At 37.7% G+C, this 21,170-nt stretch overlaps 2 protein-coding genes across 5 annotated transcripts; both read right to left on the bottom strand.

The window, feature by feature from the left end:
• Window positions 1-265: 265 nt before the first annotated feature.
• PDCL2 (phosducin like 2) lies at window positions 266-6,065 on the bottom strand. Its single transcript, XM_033513892.1, is given in 7 exon segments — window positions 266-611; window positions 614-789; window positions 2,374-2,417; window positions 2,419-2,502; window positions 3,138-3,147; window positions 5,012-5,102; window positions 5,942-6,065. Coding segments are annotated over 7 exon segments (699 nt in total). The 3' UTR covers window positions 266-441.
• Window positions 6,066-6,269: 204 nt separating this feature from the next.
• NMU (neuromedin U) lies at window positions 6,270-20,399 on the bottom strand. Of its 4 annotated transcripts, none has more exons than XM_019006215.2 (10): window positions 19,969-20,390; window positions 17,128-17,186; window positions 13,816-13,878; window positions 13,673-13,732; window positions 13,090-13,119; window positions 12,932-12,982; window positions 10,816-10,890; window positions 8,605-8,658; window positions 7,198-7,237; window positions 6,270-6,615 (listed from the first exon to the last, which is right to left on the bottom strand). In XM_019006215.2, exons 1-9 carry the CDS (start codon window positions 20,111-20,113, stop codon window positions 7,202-7,204), a joined length of 573 nt encoding a protein of 190 aa, XP_018861760.1. In that variant the 5' UTR covers window positions 20,114-20,390; the 3' UTR covers window positions 6,270-6,615; window positions 7,198-7,201. The 4 variants fall into 4 exon arrangements, with proteins under 4 accessions (XP_018861760.1, XP_015479246.1, XP_018861761.1 ...); XM_015623760.3 differs by having other exon boundaries at window positions 13,831-13,878; window positions 19,969-20,384; XM_019006216.2 differs by lacking the exon at window positions 12,932-12,982 and having other exon boundaries at window positions 19,969-20,388.
• Window positions 20,400-21,170: the final 771 nt, after the last annotated feature.

Below are 21,170 nucleotides of genomic sequence, written 5' to 3'. Positions count from 1 at the left end.
ACTAGTTATCCCTTTGAATCTGCAAAATAAAAGCTTCCAGCAGTTGTATCTGCCAGTGAGTATCTACCAATAGGCTTACCAAAGGAATAGAAAACCATGTTTGAACTAATTTATGTCAGAACATGTGATCTTAATTAATTTTTTTTCAAGCAATACATGTTTTTATCACATAACTGTTTTTCTTATTGTCCAACTTCTGCTGTAATAACAAGTAACAATTTATTCTAATATTGCAATAAATTCTCACAAGAGAAAAAGGAACTGACTTTTAATAAAGACCAAGATACATGCCAACAACAAAAATTAGAGCCAACTCAACTTCAGCTCAGAAAAATATCTAACCATGAAATTGCAAAATACCTGTGCTTTGGTAATATTCTTACCATAGAATTACATAAATTCTATACAAATTCTTTGATTTTTTCAGATCTTTTTTTCCCTTCAAAAATAATCAAATACCTTTTCAACCTTTAAGAAGTGGCCTTTAGATCTAATGATTACAAACATTTTGCATAATGTGAATGATTTAGAAAAATTTCTAGTACCTTCTTGTTTCAGATCTATTCCCCCATGTTTAGCTATTCCGATGAACCTGCCTTGTATTTCACCAGTTTATATACAAGTATTGTGGGTAAACATATTTAATTTATAATTTATATTTATAAACATAAATACTTGTCTTGGTAATTCTGAATGCAGCAGTTTACAATGGCTTTGAGAAATTTGCCTTCTGGAAACTTTCAGACCTTCAGGTTGAGGTGTTCATTAACCAGCAAACACATTGAGATACTAGAAAAGAATAAGGAAATACAATGACGCTTCTAGTGTAAATAATTTTTAAAATGACTGAAGTTATTAAAATGTTCAAAGAAGACTATATTTGAATAGTCTGCTTCTACTTTAATTTGTTATAAGAATTTCAGGACAATTTTTAATTAGCTTCTTCCAAGATCATTGTGATTTAAAGAGCTTTTGAAATAAAATGCATATGAGGCACAGCCTACAAAATATTTTAGTAAAGCTACTAGACACTTCAAGGACTGTGCCTCATTCTTCACTTAAGTTTTTAATGCTGATTTTGTCCATTGTAGAGTTTAAATGAGATTTTTAAATCTGTAACATACATTTTACTTTAATTTATTTAAACTAGATTTCAGTTTAACATTTAAATACTTCACCATTCCGTAAGCAACATCAGGGAAATCTTTGTGTATTTTATTTTCACCATGCCTTACCATGTTCATTATTTTCATAGTTACTATTTAAAATACAATCACTATATAAAACCCAACCAACCAATGAAAAATACCCAGACACAGAAAACACCAAAAGCACCAGGGTTTTTCTTGTTCCCCTCCAGTCCATTAATCTTTGAGCAATTAGGATCTCTTGTACCTGGCTGAAGTTAAGTCAGCTGGTGTGGCCTGTGGACCTTAGAAGCCAAAGGCAGGTTGAGCCAATTTTCTTAAAAGGGATGAGTGACTTTGGGGATACTCATACTCATTCCTGAGAGTTTACAAGGTTCCTCAGAGGTTCTTATTTATGCAATGATAAATTGTAGAATTGGTTCTTCATTATAGAAATCAAATGAAAATCAAGAAAGGCCTCTATTTTCTTTCTTCAGATCTTAAAATTGAAATTCCTGTAATTCTATCCATTTTATTTGGTTGTCCTATTCTTTTTGCTCTTGGAAAAATATTTGATTCCTGACACTTAAGAATAAACTCCCTCCCAAAAAACTTAGAAAGAAGGAAAAGAGAAAACCGGTCTGAATCTGAAAAATTATTAAACATTCTGTACTAATTCTCAGTGCTTTTCAGAAACATCTAATAGAGTTGCTAACATACGCAGAAGTAATCATGGGAGTCCTTTGATATTTCTGCTGCACCCTGTCACAACTTCTGCTACCATTAGAGAATTTACAGAGCAATCAATAAATTAACAAGTCCCCCAGCTTTCCTCAGTTTGCATAACTGAAACTTTTCCTGATGGGCTTTTGATTTGTCCAAGTCTAAGGGGAAATAAAGGTAGAATAATCCTGTTAGACTACTCCCACCAAGAAAAGAAACTGTGAACAAGTGGACACCACCTTCTTAGTGAAACTCAGAGATCTCAGTAGGGTTGCATACATGCTGATAAGCATGCACAGCAAAATAAATCTTTCATGCATTTGAACAAAAGTGGACGATTAGCTCTCACAAAATGAATTAACAAATCGAGCAGGTCAGATGCCCTATGAATCCACTCCTTCCAAAAATTTCCTGTTTCATTAGTCTCTTGTATTTCATTTTTCTAGATTTTTTTTTTAATTACTAGTTCAATTCTATATATTGAAGTATTCTACATCTTCTGAAAGAATGTAATTGTCTTGACCAATAAAGATGAATTATAACCCAAATGTCCTTTGGAGCACTTGTAAACTTCATTTGCATACTGCTTTCCACAACTTTCTCTTAGCTTCACATATTTTTGCCTCCTCTGAAGACATTTCCATTCCTGCAAGTGTTGCTGCCAAATTCAAAAGTAAAAATAATAATAAGCACCTTTGGAACATTTTGTATGCATTTTAAAATTATGTCTAGTGCATCTTAATTACTTAAATTATTTGAGTAACTCTTGAGTTTGCAGTCTTAAAATTTTTGAGCTAGAAAGGCTTCTATGCCAATCTTTATTCAATAATATAATATTAAAATTAATTTTCTTAATTCATCAGTACCGAATTTGGGAAACTAGAGTAACAAACAAATTGTGCAAGCATTTATCATTTGAGATGAAGCACGAAAACATTAGAGCAGGTACTAAATATTTGCATGATTCTGAATATGAGATTAGTTTAGGGAGGAATTGCAGTACTTACACTAGTATTTACCAGACAGTTTTAAAATAATGAAAACTGAAACGTAAAATCAGTAGATGGCAGTCTCCATCTATAAAAATACTTGCAAGATAGAAAAGGAAAATGCTTTACTGAAATTTGTTGAACTAAAAGCAGCTATTAGTTGCACTAGCTGAAAACGACTGTGAAATTCAGAAAAAAAACCCAAAAAAAAATCACACAAAAAAATTTACAATGTTATTATACTCTAGCAACAATACATGATAGTTTTGGTTCACAACTTCCACATATTTATGTGAATTCTTTTCTTTCTCTGAGAGTGCATTACTAGATACACTGTGTTAGTCCTAGAATTATTTTAGTCATTTTAACAATTCAACAGCAATAAATACAGGTAGAATCTAGACAGAGGGAATGTTTTGATCACATTAGCTTTTTTATTTTGTGTAAACTTCATGCCTCATTTTTCTTAGTTACAATAAATAGTTGAATAAGGTTGATTGTGTCACGGTTATGCCTAAGAACAGTGCGCTGTGTGTCACAGAATTCCAGAATTGCACCATGGCTGGGCATGGAAGGGAGGTCACCTGATTCAACCCCAGCTCAAATAGCACCAGCCCGAGGCAGGCTGTCCAGAGCCATGTCCAGACAACTTCTGAGCATCACCAAGGAAGAAGACCACGCAATGTTTCAGTTGGTCACCCTTACAGTAAAGAAGTGTTTCCTGATATTCAGAGGGAACCTCCAGTGTTTCAGTTTGTGCCCATGTTCTCTGGTCCTGTCACAGGGACCAATGGAAACACCTTGGCCCCGTTTGCTTTATACCCTTCATTCAGGTATCTATAGACATTGATTTGGTCTCCCCTGTGCCTTCCTTCAATATAAACTTCAAATGAACGTTTTCCTGAAGAATTAGAAAAGCCATTAAAATCTACCTTGAGTAAAAGGCAAAGCAAACACAATAGCTGTTTATTAGGGATAGCTGGCTTTTAAAACCACACTAGTTTATTGACTGGAGCATCTTTTCCTTTTATGAGGAAAGGCTGAGGGAATGGGCCTGTTCAGCCTCAAGAGGAGAAAACAGAGGGGACCTGTTGACAGGACCTCATCAATGTCTGTAAGTATCTGCAGGGATGTTGTCAGAGGATGGAGCCAAGTCAAGTTCTTTTCAGGGGTGCCAAGCAATAGCAGAAGAGACCATGGGCAGAAACTGGTGCACAGGAAGTTATACTTGAATATGAGGAAGAACTTCTTTACTGTTTGGATGGCCGTGCACTGGAACAGGCTGTCCAGAGACGTTGTGGAGTCTCCCTCACTGGAGATAGTCAAGAACTGTGTGGATGCAGTCCTGTGCCATGTGCTCTGGAATGACCCTGCTGGAGCAGGGGTGTTTGACCTGATGACCCACTAAAATACAGTTTTCTTCTTTAATGGCATGCCATCCTCATATAGGTGGCATGCACCCCATATGCAAAACATTATCAGAAAAGTGGAGCCATGTATGATGAGATCTTGTTTTTCCTATTTTTCTTGTGCACATGAAAGAAAAGGGATTCCCACAACCAATTGTCCATTCTTTTTGTCTTGAACTGCACAGAAAACTCCATCCAAAACAGAAGAGAGAAAATGGGATTCAGAACTTCTTTCTTTGAATATTTATCATCATTGCACAAAGTCCTAAAGACTAGCAGAAAGTGTCTTTAGTGTGGCAGAGTTGTCTTTGGTGTGGCAGACTGAGGGGTACTCTTTAATCAGGCAGAGGATGAGCCCTACTTGTGTAATTTGGATAAATGTTGAGACCATAACACTTCAAACGTAGCACACCTCCAAACACACGGTGGCCCAATGTATCTTCAGCTCAACTGAGGATGTATAACAGTGGTTTCCACTGTGGCCTGTTCAGCACTTTTTAAAAAATATCCAGCTTTCAGAGTAAATAATTTTGTTCTAACAGAACATGTTAGCAAAATATGGTGTAAACTGTTTCTCTGTGCCACTGGCAGGAAGAAATAGGACAGTAATGTGGGTTCTATCTGACATCAAAAGAATAGAAAGTGGAAAAAGGCAGTTGTGTCAGTCAGCAGACATTACTATTCAAGAGATGCTGAGTTTATTTTTTAGGAACATGTAAAATAGTGATGTGCACTGCTAATCTGGATAGGTATCTCACTATACCTGTACATACCAATAGCTTTCCTATCAGTCTCATCAAAGCCATCTTCAGCTTCCTTTACTTCTTCAAGACTCATTCATTCATATGGCTTTACTAGAAGCCCAAACCAAAATAGATAAACAAACAAACAAAAGCAATCCACCTTTTGTTCTCCACAGTCACCAAATATTTTAAATGTATGAAAAGTAATAGGCAGATGTGGAACTAATAGAAGAAAAATATGTATTTATTTCAGTAATTAGTTAACTTTGCCATAATTCTGGGTAAGAGAGAGGGAAAAAAAAAAAAGAACTTTATTTAATTATAATTATATAGGAAAATACAGACTACAGAAGTGGATTGCTGCCAATAATTCAGAATGGTAATCCTCCTTAAACTGACAGGCTCCTTTATGGAATTATATAAGTTAGTTATCTGTACATGTTAGATGTCATACTGCTTGTCACTGTCTGCATTGTATGTTTAATTCTTTTTAAAGAATCTTTTTTAAAATAACTAAATGAAAAATAATTAAAATTAAACCATAAATATTAACAAATCTTGTTATAAGAAATGTTAATTATTAAAATGCAGAGTAAAAACAAGTGGGCAAGAAGAGGAAAAGGTCTTCTCAATTTGGCTTCCTCTGAGGCTGTAATTTTTCCAGCTACTTTTTGAAGTTTCATTGCTCATCCAAAAGTGCAGAAGCAGGAATAGTAATGCTGAGGTCAATTCAAACCATGACAAGCCAATACAGTGTTAAAAACTTTAGCCCACTTCTAAACTGAATCATAGAAGCACAGAATGGTTTGGATTGGAAGGGACTTAAAGATCACCTAGTTCTGAGTAATTAGTTACTTTCAATATAATTACAACCTGAACAACATAATTTATCACAATTTTGGTGTGAAATTAAACTTGGAGAGAGAAGGTGGGAAGATTGAAAGGCTAACTTGTGCTTAACTTGTGCTTCTGAGTACAGCTTCTTTCAGTCTCCATCAAAAGCACTTGAGTTTTCAAGTGAATTGTGATCCCACTTGCAATTAAATCTTCTTCTAAATGAGAACCATAGTGCATAGGTGTTCTTAATAGCTAAGAAAGGATGCCATTATATTTTAGTTGAATTAAAGTCATGATATTTCTTCAAAACCTGTAACTTGTTCAGGTTCTTTTTATTAAGAGAAAAGGGCTTCTCATATTTTTCATTTTTTTTTCCCAGATGGTGAAAAACACAAATCACAATGTATTCTGGAAAGAACACAGTAGTCTTGATTGCAAACATTCTCATTAAAACAACTCTCTGGCAGAGGGCCTTTATTTAGAAGGGAAAATTTGCTTAACAAGGTTGTTAGAGTCAATGTCTGTTGCATGCAAACACTGACTCTTTTACAGTTGAATTACATGTGGTTGGTTGTAAACACCATAACACTAGGAAGCAAATAATTTTAATATGCTTTTAATATAATCAAGATAGTAAAGATCTTCTTAACAGAATCTGGTTTAAGAATATTTACATTTGAGTGATTTCTAATTGTACATTAATAATGAATAATTATTGTAAGGAAAATAGTATGTCCATGTACTCTGCATCCCTGCAGTTTTAGTTCCAGATCAGGAATCTATAATCCTGAAAAATAAGACAGAGCATTAGCTGTTGATACAACACTAAGTTGGATATAACACTTAAAAATTATGGCAGTATAAAATACATTAGAAAATAGAGCATTATAGTATTGGTATACATTTTTACATGTCTCCAAATTGTTGCAGGTACTGAAATTAAATCCTGAAGTTCGCACTCGGTTTCAGTATGAGGTTTTTATCTTCATAAAATTAGAGAATTCCCTTCAGGATATGTTTACTTCTCAGAATTCATCTGACAGGTAGTTGACTCAGTTCTTTCTTAGATTTACTTATCATCATCAGTGCTTTCCAAATTGTTTATAAACATGGGATATTTTCCATTTCTTGCTGCCTGAAATACCTATGTGCTCTCTGTTCTGTGGATTGAACACCTACAGCTTCTGTTCACTTCATCTGAAGATAAGTGTATTTAACACATCTGGAAGAAGTTTGTGAGTGGAAATCTAAGTCGATTACACAGTTAAAGGCTTACTGAGACAACTTCTCATCAAAAATATCATGGTCTATTTGGATAAAAATGAACTAATTTACCTGTATATCATGATTAAAAGCATTAAATAAATACCTCCTTAGCGAAAATCCACTGATCTCCTTCCATTACGTGGCTGAAAGACAAATATTCAATAAGTTATATATTCTATAAAACTGACAGAATTTAGTAACAATGCCCCAAACAACTTTGTGTGTATATAAATTGGTGAATTTATCAGTAGTGTCATTGTGATTATTATCAAAAATAGACCTAGGATAAGTTATTGTTTCATCTATATCTACTTCTGAAGGAGAATTATACACTAAAACTTACTGCATATCGATTGAACAATGAATTGTCTGTCTTGTATGATTTTATAAGGGGGGAAAAGCAGTAAGAAGTCACCTCAAGAGGTTGTTAATCCTTATTCTTTATGCATTTTCTTAAAATGTGCTTTCTGATTGTTATTATTGAATTATAAGTGTTTGTTGCTATTAAGAAACAAATACATGTCATTCTCAATGATTTTCTATTTAGACTGTATTCTTTGATATAGACAAGGACTTTCTCCCTTTTCACTGTGGTGTTTTTTCAGAAGTATTTTGCACTAGGCGAGGATCTTGAAACAACTTCTACTAAAGCTGAAAAAATGTCTTCCTGGGCTTAATAAGAATTTGTCTTTACTCTGGAAGCATGAATACACCAATGTTAATATTACCCATAACTTTTGGTCTGTCATAACAACTCTAAGAATGCAAGCCTGATTCATAAAAAAATGTAGCTATACAAATCTGTGGTCTTTTCATTAGAACTATAGAATAATTTAGGTTGCAGAAACACCTTCAGGACCATGGACTACAACATTAGACACATTTTTATTTAAAATCATTAGCCACTTTCTTGTTTTAGTAGCAATACTAGCCAAAATCAAGAGAACTGTTCAAATGTCTTACTTGCCACCTTCTCAATTTTGTTAAAGTGAAGTAAAAAGGCTCTATGGCATAAAAGCTGAACACAGTAGATTCAGACTCATGAGAATTCCTTTATCTAGTTTCTTACCTTAGTGGTCAAAACAGAAGGAAAATGGCAAGGTCAGACCTAGCACAGTGTGTAAGCATGGAATCATATTTATATCATGTGCAAACAGACCCTGTTGAACAATGCTTTATGAGGATTTTCCAGGATGTCGTATTTTCTAGAACTTTTTCAGACAAATAGATACGAAATAACCAATGACTTCTTAAGGCATTGAATGGTATCATGTATACACAAATCTAGGAATATGATTTTAAAAAAAAATCCTACAATGCCTTTATTTTAATACAAGGAAGGAGCAGACCTGGGAACGTTCCTCTCTAGGGTGGTATGCTCTTACTGAAAAAAGTATCTTCAATCACAGTAATTCTTTCTGTAAATCAGTTATTTCTCTACTTTTTTTTTTTTCTTTTTTATTGGTAACTGTCACCACGAAACAAAAAGAAAAAATAAAACAAACCATACCCTGTAGAAAAAATAGCCTCTGCTTTGAATCATTCCTGGTCCTTGAAGTTCTTCCTAAAAAAAAAAAAAAAAAAGTATTTTAAATTATATCTACAGCTGAAAATTAATACATACACAGTGCTGTTTATGTATATATAAAAAAGAATTCTTCAATACTACATACAGTCTTACTCCTTAAATGCTTTATATGCATTTCTCCATGTCAGCAAGGCAAAGTTTATGTTGTCATGTAGAAATAGCAGAGAACATATGAATGGAGCCAAATTCCACCTAAAGTTTTAGATCAGCTGAGAATGCTTTTGAATGGTACTAAAAATGATGAATAATCTTTGCCTCTGATTTTCCAGGCCTCATTACCCAGGCACAAGAGTGACTTCATCTCTACAGATAGAGTTGTTTTTTTTGCATCTTCCAGGAGGGCAAAAATACAAAGTGTAAATATCAGAAATACTTGAATACTCCCAGAAATGAGGCCCCAGACTGTTCCCAAAGATGTACCATAACCCCCCGTCTCACATTAACTCCCAAAGAGCAGTGCTTATGACAGTCCGTGCTGCACACAGGGTGAAACAGCTGCCTGGTGATTCATATAGCAAGGAGGGTAACAAATAATGAAGAAAATAGAAATTCCATTTAAGTATAACAAGTACAAAGCATGACATATCCAGCTGCTTTAATGAGATCTTCATGATTAGAGAACACATATGGTTAATCACAGTGTCTTCTGCTGGGATAAGATAGGAGTGATGTGTCTGTCCTGCAGGTGGGGAGACAGTAAATTTGAGAAACAGAATAGTCTCAGTGTTATGCTTACCAGAACATAAAATGAAGATGGCTTTTATTTAGCAATGAAGGTATTTCTCAACTAAAAACTGGGGTACTGTGGTATCTTGGGTAAATATGATAAGGTGAAGTGTCATAGAAAGGAATCACGTCATGCTCTATTCTAATGTTGTGAGAATTGTGTCAAACAAGATGACTCCCATAATTTCCAAACTACAGAGGTAGATGCGGTCCAGAGAAGCTTTCAAAGGAAGTAGAGTTTAAACCACACATAATTTTTGAGTCTCAATTTTAGTTCTGACTTCAGTTCACCACATATAGCATTATATTCCATTTCTTGCTGTATGTAAAGCACCTGTATGATTTTTATTTCTATTATTCTTCTCATTCTAGCATTATCTGCATTTGAAACACCCATCTTGGATTTATAGTCTGATCACTACTATAATTTTTTATACTTCAAAAGGGTAAAATTTTTTTTCCACATTGCCATTTGAGTCTTATGGTATTCATATGTAATTTTTTCAACTTTTTCTATTCAATGTGTGAACAAAACTGAAAACAGGAACAAAATAAGCAGCTGTTGCATGGTTAAGAAATTCATTCAGAACAGAAAAATAATCAAGAGTACAACTACTGGTGAGAAATTTTTATTTCTCTTAATGTCATTTTCCTCTTACAACCAGACACTTCCTAAAGATTACATGTTATTGTTTGAGTTAGTGTCAGAAGTTTGGTATTAGAAAATGGCTGAAGCTAAGAATCTGTTATTTTTTTAACACTTGCCTTCAAAACTTCTAAGGCTTTGGAAATGTTAAAAAAACCCAAAACAAACAAAAACCTGCCATGATAAATATGCAAACTTATTCACATATCTGCATGTATATATGTATGTACACAGAAAAATGTGTATTCCTGAAGATGTATGATTACTTAGAGTTTTATTACATTTATTTGTTTGTTTGTTTGTTTGTTTATTTTAGTGCCTGCCCTCTAGAAGGTATTTTGCTCAGTCTTTTATATTGACTAGCCAAGAAAATGCTTGAGCCTTCTTTCTTAGATCATATCCTATCAGGCAGGCTGTAGCTCAAGAGGAATCAAAGCTGTGGAAAAATCTGGTGTTTAAAATTGGGGAGAAATAATGAATTTAATAGAGAATGTTTCCTCCTTTGCCCATTTTCAATTCCTTATCTGGTCAGGAAGAGAGGTGGATGTGTTTATGTATAGCAGGTTCTGGTTTTCTTCCCAATATGACGAAGAAAAAAGATCAGCAGCAAGATAACCCTTCCTGAAGCACATTCTGTGACACTGAGATATGGGTAGTCCAACCAAAATATATAAGCAGAAAGGTCTACAAGGGCATTTTTAGAAAAGCTAATGAATCACAAAGTGTGAGAACATAAGCATGCAGAGTTTAAGTTTACATACGTCCAGTTTGTATCTCTTCAGTCTTCTCTCATTAAGCTGAGGAACGAGTTGCAGTAAAGGATGCAGGACAGACGACTGAGAGGACACGAACACACACACATGAGCAAAAGTGGAATTTGGCCCTTGTGATGAAAAAAAAGTCTCTTTCTGCAGTATTGGCTCGTGGTCCAAACATGCACCAAAAAAAGGACTAAAGACTGAGAAACTTCTTAATTGAAAAACTTATTTTTTTAAACATTTTTACTTGACAACAAACAGGCATCAACATTTAAATTTGCACTGCACAGAGCGATGGTGAGAAATGCCATGTATCCTCACCGTTACTAACTGAAAGTTCAAAACCATTTACAGACTCCTGGAATTAGTCAAACTTTGATCAGTCTCTAGGAGTGGTACCGAGAACATTTCTGTACACTGTTCCTACTAACACTTCTTAACAATTTTCTACTATGGAAGTTAGCAGCTTCAACATCTGTTGCACTTAAAATTTCATTTTACTTGAAAATAAATAACAACAAAAAATTGGATTTTTTGGTAAAGAGCAGTGTACAGTAGAAATCCATTCTCAAGGGATATTTTTAACCATAGCATTGGTCACTCTATCTAAGCTCTGATCATGAAATTCTTTGAGTTCAACAAGACTTTAAGCTTGCAGACAGCTTAAGTATGCACAGTGGCATTGTGTGCAGCCTAAGTGCTCACTGTGGGAAAACACAGCTATGTGGAACTTTGGATAGAGGTCCACAGGAAGAAATAAAGTATAAAAAAACCTGTGTTCCATTAACCAATTTAAACCTTCAACTCATATAAATGTAATTTTAAAAACAATGAATTTTTGCTACTTAGAGAAGTAATGCAAGTAAGAGAATTGTGATGTATGGAGTAACCAGAGTACCAAAGTGGTATTGTACTTCTTGGGTAAAAAGAACTTGCTTATTTGTAGCAAATTTTTTGCTATCTGCCTAAGGTAGGCAATATGGGATCATAATACCTAAAAAAGGAGTCTGATGTGATCAAAGCAGTTAATGAACATCCCAGCTTGGGATGATCCACCTGGGCTCTGTCTTACAGCCAGTGCAGTGAGCTTATAAAGCCAAGGAATGATGGATCTCACCTAAGTTAGTATCTCTGAGAATGGCTAGAAAATTGTTATCTGAACAATGACAATAAAAATAGCTAAACAGCTAAAAGAAGTGAGGAAGTAGTAATCTCTGGGGGCAGCAGCAAAGGTATTCAGGATGGTGGTGCAGTGGGATGCAGTAATCTTTTAAGCAGCAGCAGCAGCAGAAATAGCTCGTTTCACTGTGCCTTAATTACCATTAAAGCCTCCAAAGCAGCTGTAGCATGAAAACATTGACACCAATATGAGCAATATCACCTTCTAGGAAACACACCACATATTTCTGGAGAAATGTAAAGAACAAGGCAAAAATGGACACTGGCATGTAAGAAAATATGAATATGTTTAACTGTTTCAAAACTCTATGGTGCATAGATACACAAGGATAACAGAGGACGTTTGCACTTCAAAAGTGAGATCACATTTGGCTTGTTGGTTTATGAGAATATTTCTAAAGCAACAGTTCTTAGCCATGGTTTAAACAATATTTTTCATTCAAAATATAATCCAAAGTCCAAGTGAGACTTAAATACTATTTTTCCTGCTACATATTTATGAAATGTGCAAATGAATTAATACAGTTTAATTAATAATCAATAAAAATGCTTCAAGTGTATCTAATAGTTATGGTCCTGTTCTCAGGTACTCTAAGTCCATATTGTTTCACTGCATGTGCTATGTTCCAATACTCAAAAAAAGTATTTTATCTCATTTTTAAAATTTGAAACTGCAAGATAAAGATTCAGTTGGGATTCCATGAATGTTTGGTTGAGTTTGTTAGATTTTTTTTTCCTGTACACCTTTCCTGTACACCTTTCCTGTACACAGTGTACAACACTGATCATCCTCCCCCATATTATTAAAACACCTTCTGTACTGTAAGCAGCTCCCAGTCCTGAGTTTACTATACAGTTGGAGAGACTACTGCAGGAAGGAATATTGCCTTGGTTTTATATACATGTGTACTCACTCATAAGGAGGTGCTATGCCACTTACCATGATGTCTGAGTTTCCCGAGTCATGAGTCTTAGAATAATGAAATAAAAACTGTTTGAAAGAATTAAAAGTGGGGTTTTACTACAGAACAGGGCAAGAGTTTTATGATTTTCTTGCCTTTTTTAAGTGTGATTATAGGACATATATAGACATCTTACCCTTTTGGTGTTGGCTTTCTCATCTAAACCCTGTGGGAATAATAGTTGGTAGAAAGACTTTTATTCATTAAAATAAAAAGAACAATGGATAATTTTGATTACATACATAATCTTTTCAGCACTGGGCTAAAATATCCTTCTTCCTTGGCAGATATATGTCTTTGCTTATCAATCTAACTAATCATTTCAAACTCTATAGAGTGTATTGATTACTCTGCCCTAGAAGAGTTAGATGTGTTTAGCAGATGTGCCCTTGTTCATCCCCAGACTCTCCTAAGTAAATTTATTTGTCTCTTGAGAATTCATAGTTTTTCTAATCTGAAGAAATAAAAACATCTAACACTTTGTACCCAGAGAAGTACAACATTTTTTACTGGAGAAAATTTTCAAAAAAACTGATGTGTCCCTGTTGTCTTTACAGAGTGTTACATTCTGGCAGATGGCATTTCAGAGTAAAAACTGATAGAAGTACTTCCAGTGCTGAATGACACTTTGCATACTGGGTCTTCAGAATTCATTATAGACAATGGCACAGTGAGAGATCAGGCTTCAAAAATGCTAAGCAGTCTTTTGTGTGTGTTACCTGTGGTTTCTGGAGAAATCCCATGACCAAAAAACAAAGTTCTTCCAGTGTAGTGGACACCTAATGCAAAGAAAACAGGAACTCAGGTATCACAATTCCAATTCTACTACATATAACAAACAGTGTCAAAATTGTAGAGTTACCTCTGTCTGACTGACCTGAGGCTGAGAATCTGTGGACAGGTAAGCAGAACATGCATCGTCTATCTGTAAGAGTTCATACAGTTTTTTTAGGAAGCCAGAGTAATAAAAACAAGAGAAATATGCATATTTTCTGAGAATGGTAAGTGCAGCTAATGGCATGGCAAGCTTGCCTACTGTAAGGCATCTTTACATGTCCATTCATGAAACACTTTGCATTCAAAGGGGGAAAAGGCTTTAACCACATAAAAAAAAAGAAAACAACATCAACAAACTTATACTTGCTTGATCTGTGCAAACATACGTATCAGTGACCTTTATTCCCTACCCACCACACACTCCTCTTAACTGCAGACTTCTCAGACTAAGTCATATTTTAAGTTATGATTGTAAGCATCTGGGGCATGATCTGTGAACTTGAATCTCTTCTTCAGTATCTTTGAATTATACAAAACTGTGAAGAAAATGACTAAACTAAGGCAAGGGATTCAAGGATCAATCCTCAAACACAGATCTTTCAGTTGGATTATGGCATCCCTACAGGCGTATGACACATGCATCCCTTGAGTGATTATGATCTATGCTGGTACATCTTATGCACACCAGTCCATTTGTGCCAGAAGTTTCCTAAACACTGTCTGAAACACCACTAGTGTTTGTCTTCACCAGTCTTTTCAAAGCTGTCTTCATTCAGTGCAGTCATGATCTTGTCTTGGAAGAAGTACTGAAGATGTAATTCCTGTCCATCCTCTCCCTACAGTTCTAACCCTGTATTAATTACATCCTCCTTCTGTTTCTTTTCAAAGATGAAAGAATAATGTAATACTGAGTAATTTTAGTTGAGTTATTAATAGAGAAGGAATAAGAGATGGAATAAAAGGTATTTGAGTTCAGAGAAATAATATTACCAGCGCTGAAAGCTCTGAGTATTCTGTAAGGAAAAGTCACCAGCACTGCAACTGAAGTTGCACAGTTTAATAAAGATGACAAAAAGCAACATACAATTTTATTAAGTAACTTAAAAATTATATCAATAGTAGCCTCCATCAGCATATGCTATTTTTTTTCCATTTAGCATTTGGTAGTGTTAGACAAAAAAAAAAAATCTTTGCCACTCGTGTTTTTCACAGGCTGCATAAAAAACACCGTGATTTTGGGGGGCAGGGATTGATAGACCAGGCAATGCAATTGTTCTTGCAATTTTTTTATAGATAAAAAGCCCTAAGTGACATGCATTAGAAATGAAAACATTAAAGAAAAAAGGAAATTAAAAAAATAATGCTTATCTGAGCTCCTCAGGACAGGAGATGATTCATTTCTCCAGAGACAATCTATGAGAAAGCATTAGCAGACATAGTGGGAAAACTAATAGCTCACAGGATTCCCTTCTCAAATAGGTTTTGTTGGTAACACATCCTCTCCTTTCTCTTATTCCTTCATCTTGCATATGTTTGAGTGTATTATTTCAGCTTCAATACTTTCAGAGTGAGGAAGTATAGAGGAAGTCAGCAATGAATGGGAGAAAATCAAGCTGAAGTAATTTTGGAAGCTTATGTTAAAAAAAAGAGCTGTTTCCTCTTGGGGATTGTTTGTGTTTGTGTTTTGTTTATTTACTTGACAAAGAGAACTACAAAGATAATTCAGTAGCAGAACAAGCCAGAGCCTGCTTTGTGTTCAACACAGCGTCTTTCAGCTACAACCTTCACAGACAAAGCGAGGGCTGAGGAAAAGCCACAATTTCTGTTAATTCCTTTTTTAAAAATTAGTAGTTTCTATCTTCTATGCATCTTCTCCAAAGTTTTCTCTTCTGTCTCAGAAATGTGGGCTGAGGGTAGAAGATTGCAAGTTGCTTGAGGTTGGTTAAATAACATAAAGAAACAAAAGGAAGTAAGAGAAAAGTAAAGAAACAAAATACTTAGTTACAAAGTTCTCAAATTTATAAACTCAGAGCCATTCCTGGAACATACTAGGTTTATTTAGAGGCAGGGTTTCTCCTGTGTAATCCACTGGTAAAGTAGCAAAGAGTAAAGAATCTGCACTTTATGGAACCCTGGTGAACTACTATGAGTGAGTAATTAGGTTGATTTAGGGTACATAACGATATATCTAATTCTCTTTCTTTTGACTCTTTCCAGTACAACATAATTCTAGTTCTAATGGTAACTTTTGTATTGCTTCTATTACAAAATTTTACAAAATTTAGTATCTTATGCATACCATTTTCTTCATTGAAATCAAAAAGACCTATTTCTTGGTTGCCAGTCATCACAGAGACAAATCTTACAGCTAGCAGATCTTATCAAGACATTCAGAAATGTATAAAACAGCTTTTTAAATCCAGAATGTAAATAACTAATTTTCAAAACCTCCTTACAGTTATCAGGATCTTACTTCCCAAGAGTTCCATTTTTTCCTGGGTAATAAATGTCACTGGGGCTTGCTCAAGTGCCAGTCTGGAGTAGGTTAGGTTTTGAGTCACCATGTCCAATATGAACTGTGGGGACACGGCAGTGAGCGGAATGTCTCCTGCAATGGTCTCAATCAGAAGAAATTTACTCTCTGCACCTGCCCCTTGATAAGTCACTTAGTTTCCAATGCTGTCAAAAGCTACTAAATTAAATGTCAACACGGTAGTTGACAGTTGCAGCAACACCAGGGCATGCAAGTTGGAGGGTAAAGCCTCTCCACATGTTATGCCCTGCCACTCCATCTGTGCCAAAAGGGCAGGGAAGAGCCTGTGTTAACACCTGCGTCACCCTCCAGGGTCAAAACAAACATTCATTCCAGAGATGAGAGTGGAAGTTATCATACCAATCAGCAGCCAAATGTTAGAGAGGCTAACTGACACAATACTTTGTCCTTTCCCTCTTAAACTGAGGGCTAGGATAGGATTGAACAGTGTCCCAGCCTTGTGTGCTAAACAGAGGATGCAAGAAGAAAGACTGGATGAGTTGAAACAATTCCTGAGTATCACATACAGACTATGAAAGTACCAGATGGGAGGGACACTGTGATATTTCCAAGGACAGTGTTTGCCTGGACAGTGACAGTCAAACATAGCTCTCCATCAAGACAAGGCAATCTCTTCTCAGAATTACGTCTCTACACCTAGTCCAAACATCCTCCTGAAGCAACTGTTCAGAACACCTGGAAAATTAGATATTTCACCTCTTTGCTGATGCCAGGATAGGAAGACATACTGGAAGAAAACACAGCTGAACTCCGGGCAAGAGAAATACTGAACAGTGAAGTGGGACTGGAGCAAGGATGAGCACAGAAGAAATGGAAGGATACCACATGGTAGATGATGCTTACCTCTTTCAAGAGCTGCAAATCCTCATCTGAATCAAGTGCTTGGGATGGCATTGGTGCACCTGGAAACACAAACCATGCTTAGCAATGCTGTACAGCAAAGGTCATTTGTATAAGTGTCCCATGTCACACATACCTAGCACAACTATTAACTGCAAAGATCGAGACCTGCTTGGTCCAAGGAAGTCTGTGACCCTGGGTGCTCTGTGGTTCTGTGTTGCCTGCTCTATTTCAGCAACACAGCAGGATGCTTTTTCACAGGTTCACAGCAGATATGGACACCCACATCTAAGTAATAAACAGTGGGGAAGTTTCTTAGGTGTCACTTAGAAAATCACATTCCAGTTCCTACAACCGTGAGTTTTCTGAGAACTCTGCTCACCTCCAGTGCACGCACTGTAAGTTGAGGATCTGGACTCTACTTCTTGCCTTCTTGTATGCTACAGCTGCAGAATTGAACATGCACCATGAAATGTACAACTGCATATAAATAATGTCCATGATATGAACCTGTTGTTTTGAGAAGCTGATAGACAGTACATGTGTAACTGGATTTGTTTCCTCTCTCTTGTATATGTGATGTGGAAAAGCTTCTCCCTCAGTAGATTAAATGTGCTCCTAATTGCAGAATGATGCAGTGAAACTATGCTTAACTTGGGGCAGCTCCTTTCTCTACTTCTAACCAACCAGGCTGCAGACATGGAAGTCACTGTCCCAGGGTCCCTTCCAGCTCATTGTCCAGAATATCCCTCTTACCACATTATTTTACCTGGCAGTGTATTTCTGATAGCAGTGTATTGTTAGAGTCTCTGTAAATAACAGAAATGAGAATCAGACACCACGCAATGGTATCAGAGAGGGGACGTGCTGTAACTCCCTTGGGAGTGAAATTGGTGCCAGACCTCTAGACCTAGCTAGAATGTCCAGTGAGCAGGGAATAAATTATCACCATGTTACTTGTTTTACATTTACCCCTAATAACAATGATCACAACAGTAGCTAGCTCCAGGCATTAAGGGATGGATTTCAAAATCACATTTTTCTACTGGCACGGACTTAAGGTGACTAATTATTATGGATGCTTGCTTTGCCCCAAAAAAAAAAAGAATTAGAGAGGCTCTTAATTTCACACTATATAAAAGCAGTATTTTAAAAAAAAAGTCTCTGAGTTGTTCACATAACAAGGAAACTGATTTCCAATTCTTTGTTTCATTTGAAAGAAAAATGCCAAATAAATTAAAGGTGCTACAATTGTCTTATGTTTTCTTCTGCTTTTCAAATATTGTATTAGAACTGGAATACTGCCTGGGATTAGTATACTAGTTAAAAGAATGGAACAGGGCAACACTTGAAATCAGCACACCTGCCCCATCAAAGCATTGCCTGCCTATCTCTGAACACTGCTTCTGCCATTGACTGGTTCCCAAGGCTTTTCAGGGAGATCTAAAGAAATTCATTACCATGAATTAGTAAACCTTAGGGCAACAAGCAGGAAGGCCTGAATATTACAATTTTCTCCCTTTTTTTGGTAGCATAAACTTCTGGACAGAGAAGATGAAGTATTTCACCCACTCCTGACTTTCCTTTAGCTTTCTCTACATATTCAGAAATTTTTATTTCATGTGCAACCCCATTTGTTTTGTGCACCCAGGACTGTGTTCCTCCAGAGACTGAGAAGTGTTTCTCCATCACTCCAACCAGAACAGGGCTGCAGTACCTACAGGATTTCATTAATTTACACAACAGCACATACAGTGAAACATTAAGGTTTTCGTAAAATACACAAAATAACCATAGGGGTATGGAGAAAAAAAGAAGGCAAGAGAGAGAAAAGAGAGAGAGGAAGGAGGGAGAGGAGGGAGAAGAGGGAGAAGAAGGAGAGAGAAAGAAAGAAGCATGTGCCATTGAAGAAAAGATTCCTATTTAAAGGGAACATGGAGGAGGCAATCCTTCTACAAAATCAGCATTGTTCACAGCACATTTGCTCTCTTGTCCTTCAATTTTGCCATCTTTAAGAAATTCAGCTTCTTTCAAGGCAGTAGAATGCCAGATGCACAGCCTGGGACTCACTTGTTACATCTTCTCTTCCCTCTACTGCATCCCTAAACAAGCTCCTGGTGATCATTTGTGTAACAACAGTGATGAAATACTGTGTGCCACTGCCCTCCATCGCAGTCCTCTTCCTTCCCTCCCTTCTTCCACATCTTCTGAACTTATTTTTAACATAATATTAAGTATGCTGCAATTAGATTTCTTTGGTTATTGATATTAAAAAAACACAACAAAGCAGAACAAAAACTCACAGCTAAACCAAATCACACAAATATAACATAAACAAAATAGAAATAGTCCTTGTACAGCATTTTGTAATGTTACTTTACAAGGTGTAAGCAGCTAATTTATCTGAGGTGGAAAAATAGAGTAGAAAAAGAGAGTATGGCTTGTTAAAAAGTCAGCTAGATGTTTCACAATATCCACCTGCTATAAAAATAGCAACTTTCAGGATTCCTCACCTGATAAATATTGCTACAGTTTGGAATGACTGCCGGAGGGTCCTAATTTATCCTGCTATTTTGTGATACATGTCGTTTCATGCCTTTTCTTACCTTTTTAAAGTCAGACTAAATGATACTTAGAATTAAATCTCTTCACAAAAGCCTATTCCCCGAGCTGCCGGAGTGTTTTGCCAGGACAGAGTGATCGTACCGGGACACGGGAAGAGGCTCCGCAGCCCAACCCCCGAGCCGTGCCCAGCAGCTGCAGGTGCTGCGGGCACCCCGCTCCCCAACACAGCGCAGAGCTGGCGGCACGGCAGGAGGGGATGGCGAGCGGCGTGATCCTCACCTTTGCAAGCAGAAATGGAGGAAGCGAGGAGGACGAGGAGGAGGAGGAGGAGCGGGGCCGCGGGCAGCGCCGTGCCGCCTGCTCCCTTCCCCGGGCTGCGCTCGGGGCAGGCGGCGGGGGGCTGGCGGTGACACCGGTGTCCCATGTCCGCGGAGCTCCCGCCGCTCTGCCAGACGCTCTTCTGGGCATGTCCTCGCTGCCTGCCCCAACTTTTTAAATCCCCCGACACGTGGACGAGCCCCAGCCCGGCTCGGGAGGGCTGCCCCGCTCGCCCCGGCCGGTGACTCAGCCCGCTCCGCCCCGGCGCAGGGCCGCTGGAACTCGTGCTGGGGCGGTGGGTGCCCCTGCTTGGCACAGAGCCGAGCCGCTGGCCGGGCTCCAGGCCCTTTATTAAACCCCCTCGTTAAAAAGAAAGTCGTGTTTTAATGTCCCGGAGCCCTGCAGGAGCCGCGGTGGCTGGCGCGGAAGGCGCTGCTCCCTCCCTGCCGGGGACGCTCGCAGAGATGAAACCGGGACCGCAAAGGGGGGTTCAGACGCTGCCCCAGCCCCCTGCACGGGGGAGAGCAGGCGTGATTTAAAGTGGGTATATCGGACCCACCAGCTGATCTGCCCCCAGCTAGCTGAAAGTGGGAGAAAATCTCGTGGGGCTTGCATGAGTGAGAAACCGGCGGTGGCGCTGGGGACGCGGGGCTCTCTGGGGACGCGGGGCTCTGGGGACGCGGGGCTCTGGGGACGCGGGGCTCTCTGGGGACGCGGGGCTCTGGGGACGCGGGGCTCTGGGGACGCGGGGCGCTGGGGACGCGGGGCACTGGGGACACGGGGCTCTGGGGATGGGCACCCGCAGACTGCCCACTGAATGTTGTGAGGACTCCCCGGCTGCAGGGGTGTGACAGCCTCCTGACTTCTCCTATGCCTTACAGACACACATAATGCCACACCACGAAACAGAACTCGGCCATGTGGTAATATTTAGCGATTAAAATCCTAATACTGTGCCTTGCAAGGTATTTTACTTATAATACAGCTGCAGACCTTGGTCCCAGTTGTTATTTGTGCCTGTAGATAGTGAAAGCAACTACATTATATGGCAGAAAAAGTACACAGACTGCAGATGTGCTAAGGCACTTGGGCAGTTTAGTCCAGGCATCCCTGAAGCACAGCAAGGTCTGCCTTACCAGAGTGGCTACCCAAGTCCACCGCTC

The sequence above is a fragment of the Parus major genome, chromosome 4 (genome assembly GCF_001522545.3).
Source record: "Parus major isolate Abel chromosome 4, Parus_major1.1, whole genome shotgun sequence".
Lineage (NCBI taxonomy): Eukaryota > Metazoa > Chordata > Aves > Passeriformes > Paridae > Parus > Parus major.
The sequence above is the reverse complement of the archived record's forward strand: the minus strand, read 5'-3'. Positions and strand labels throughout refer to the sequence as shown.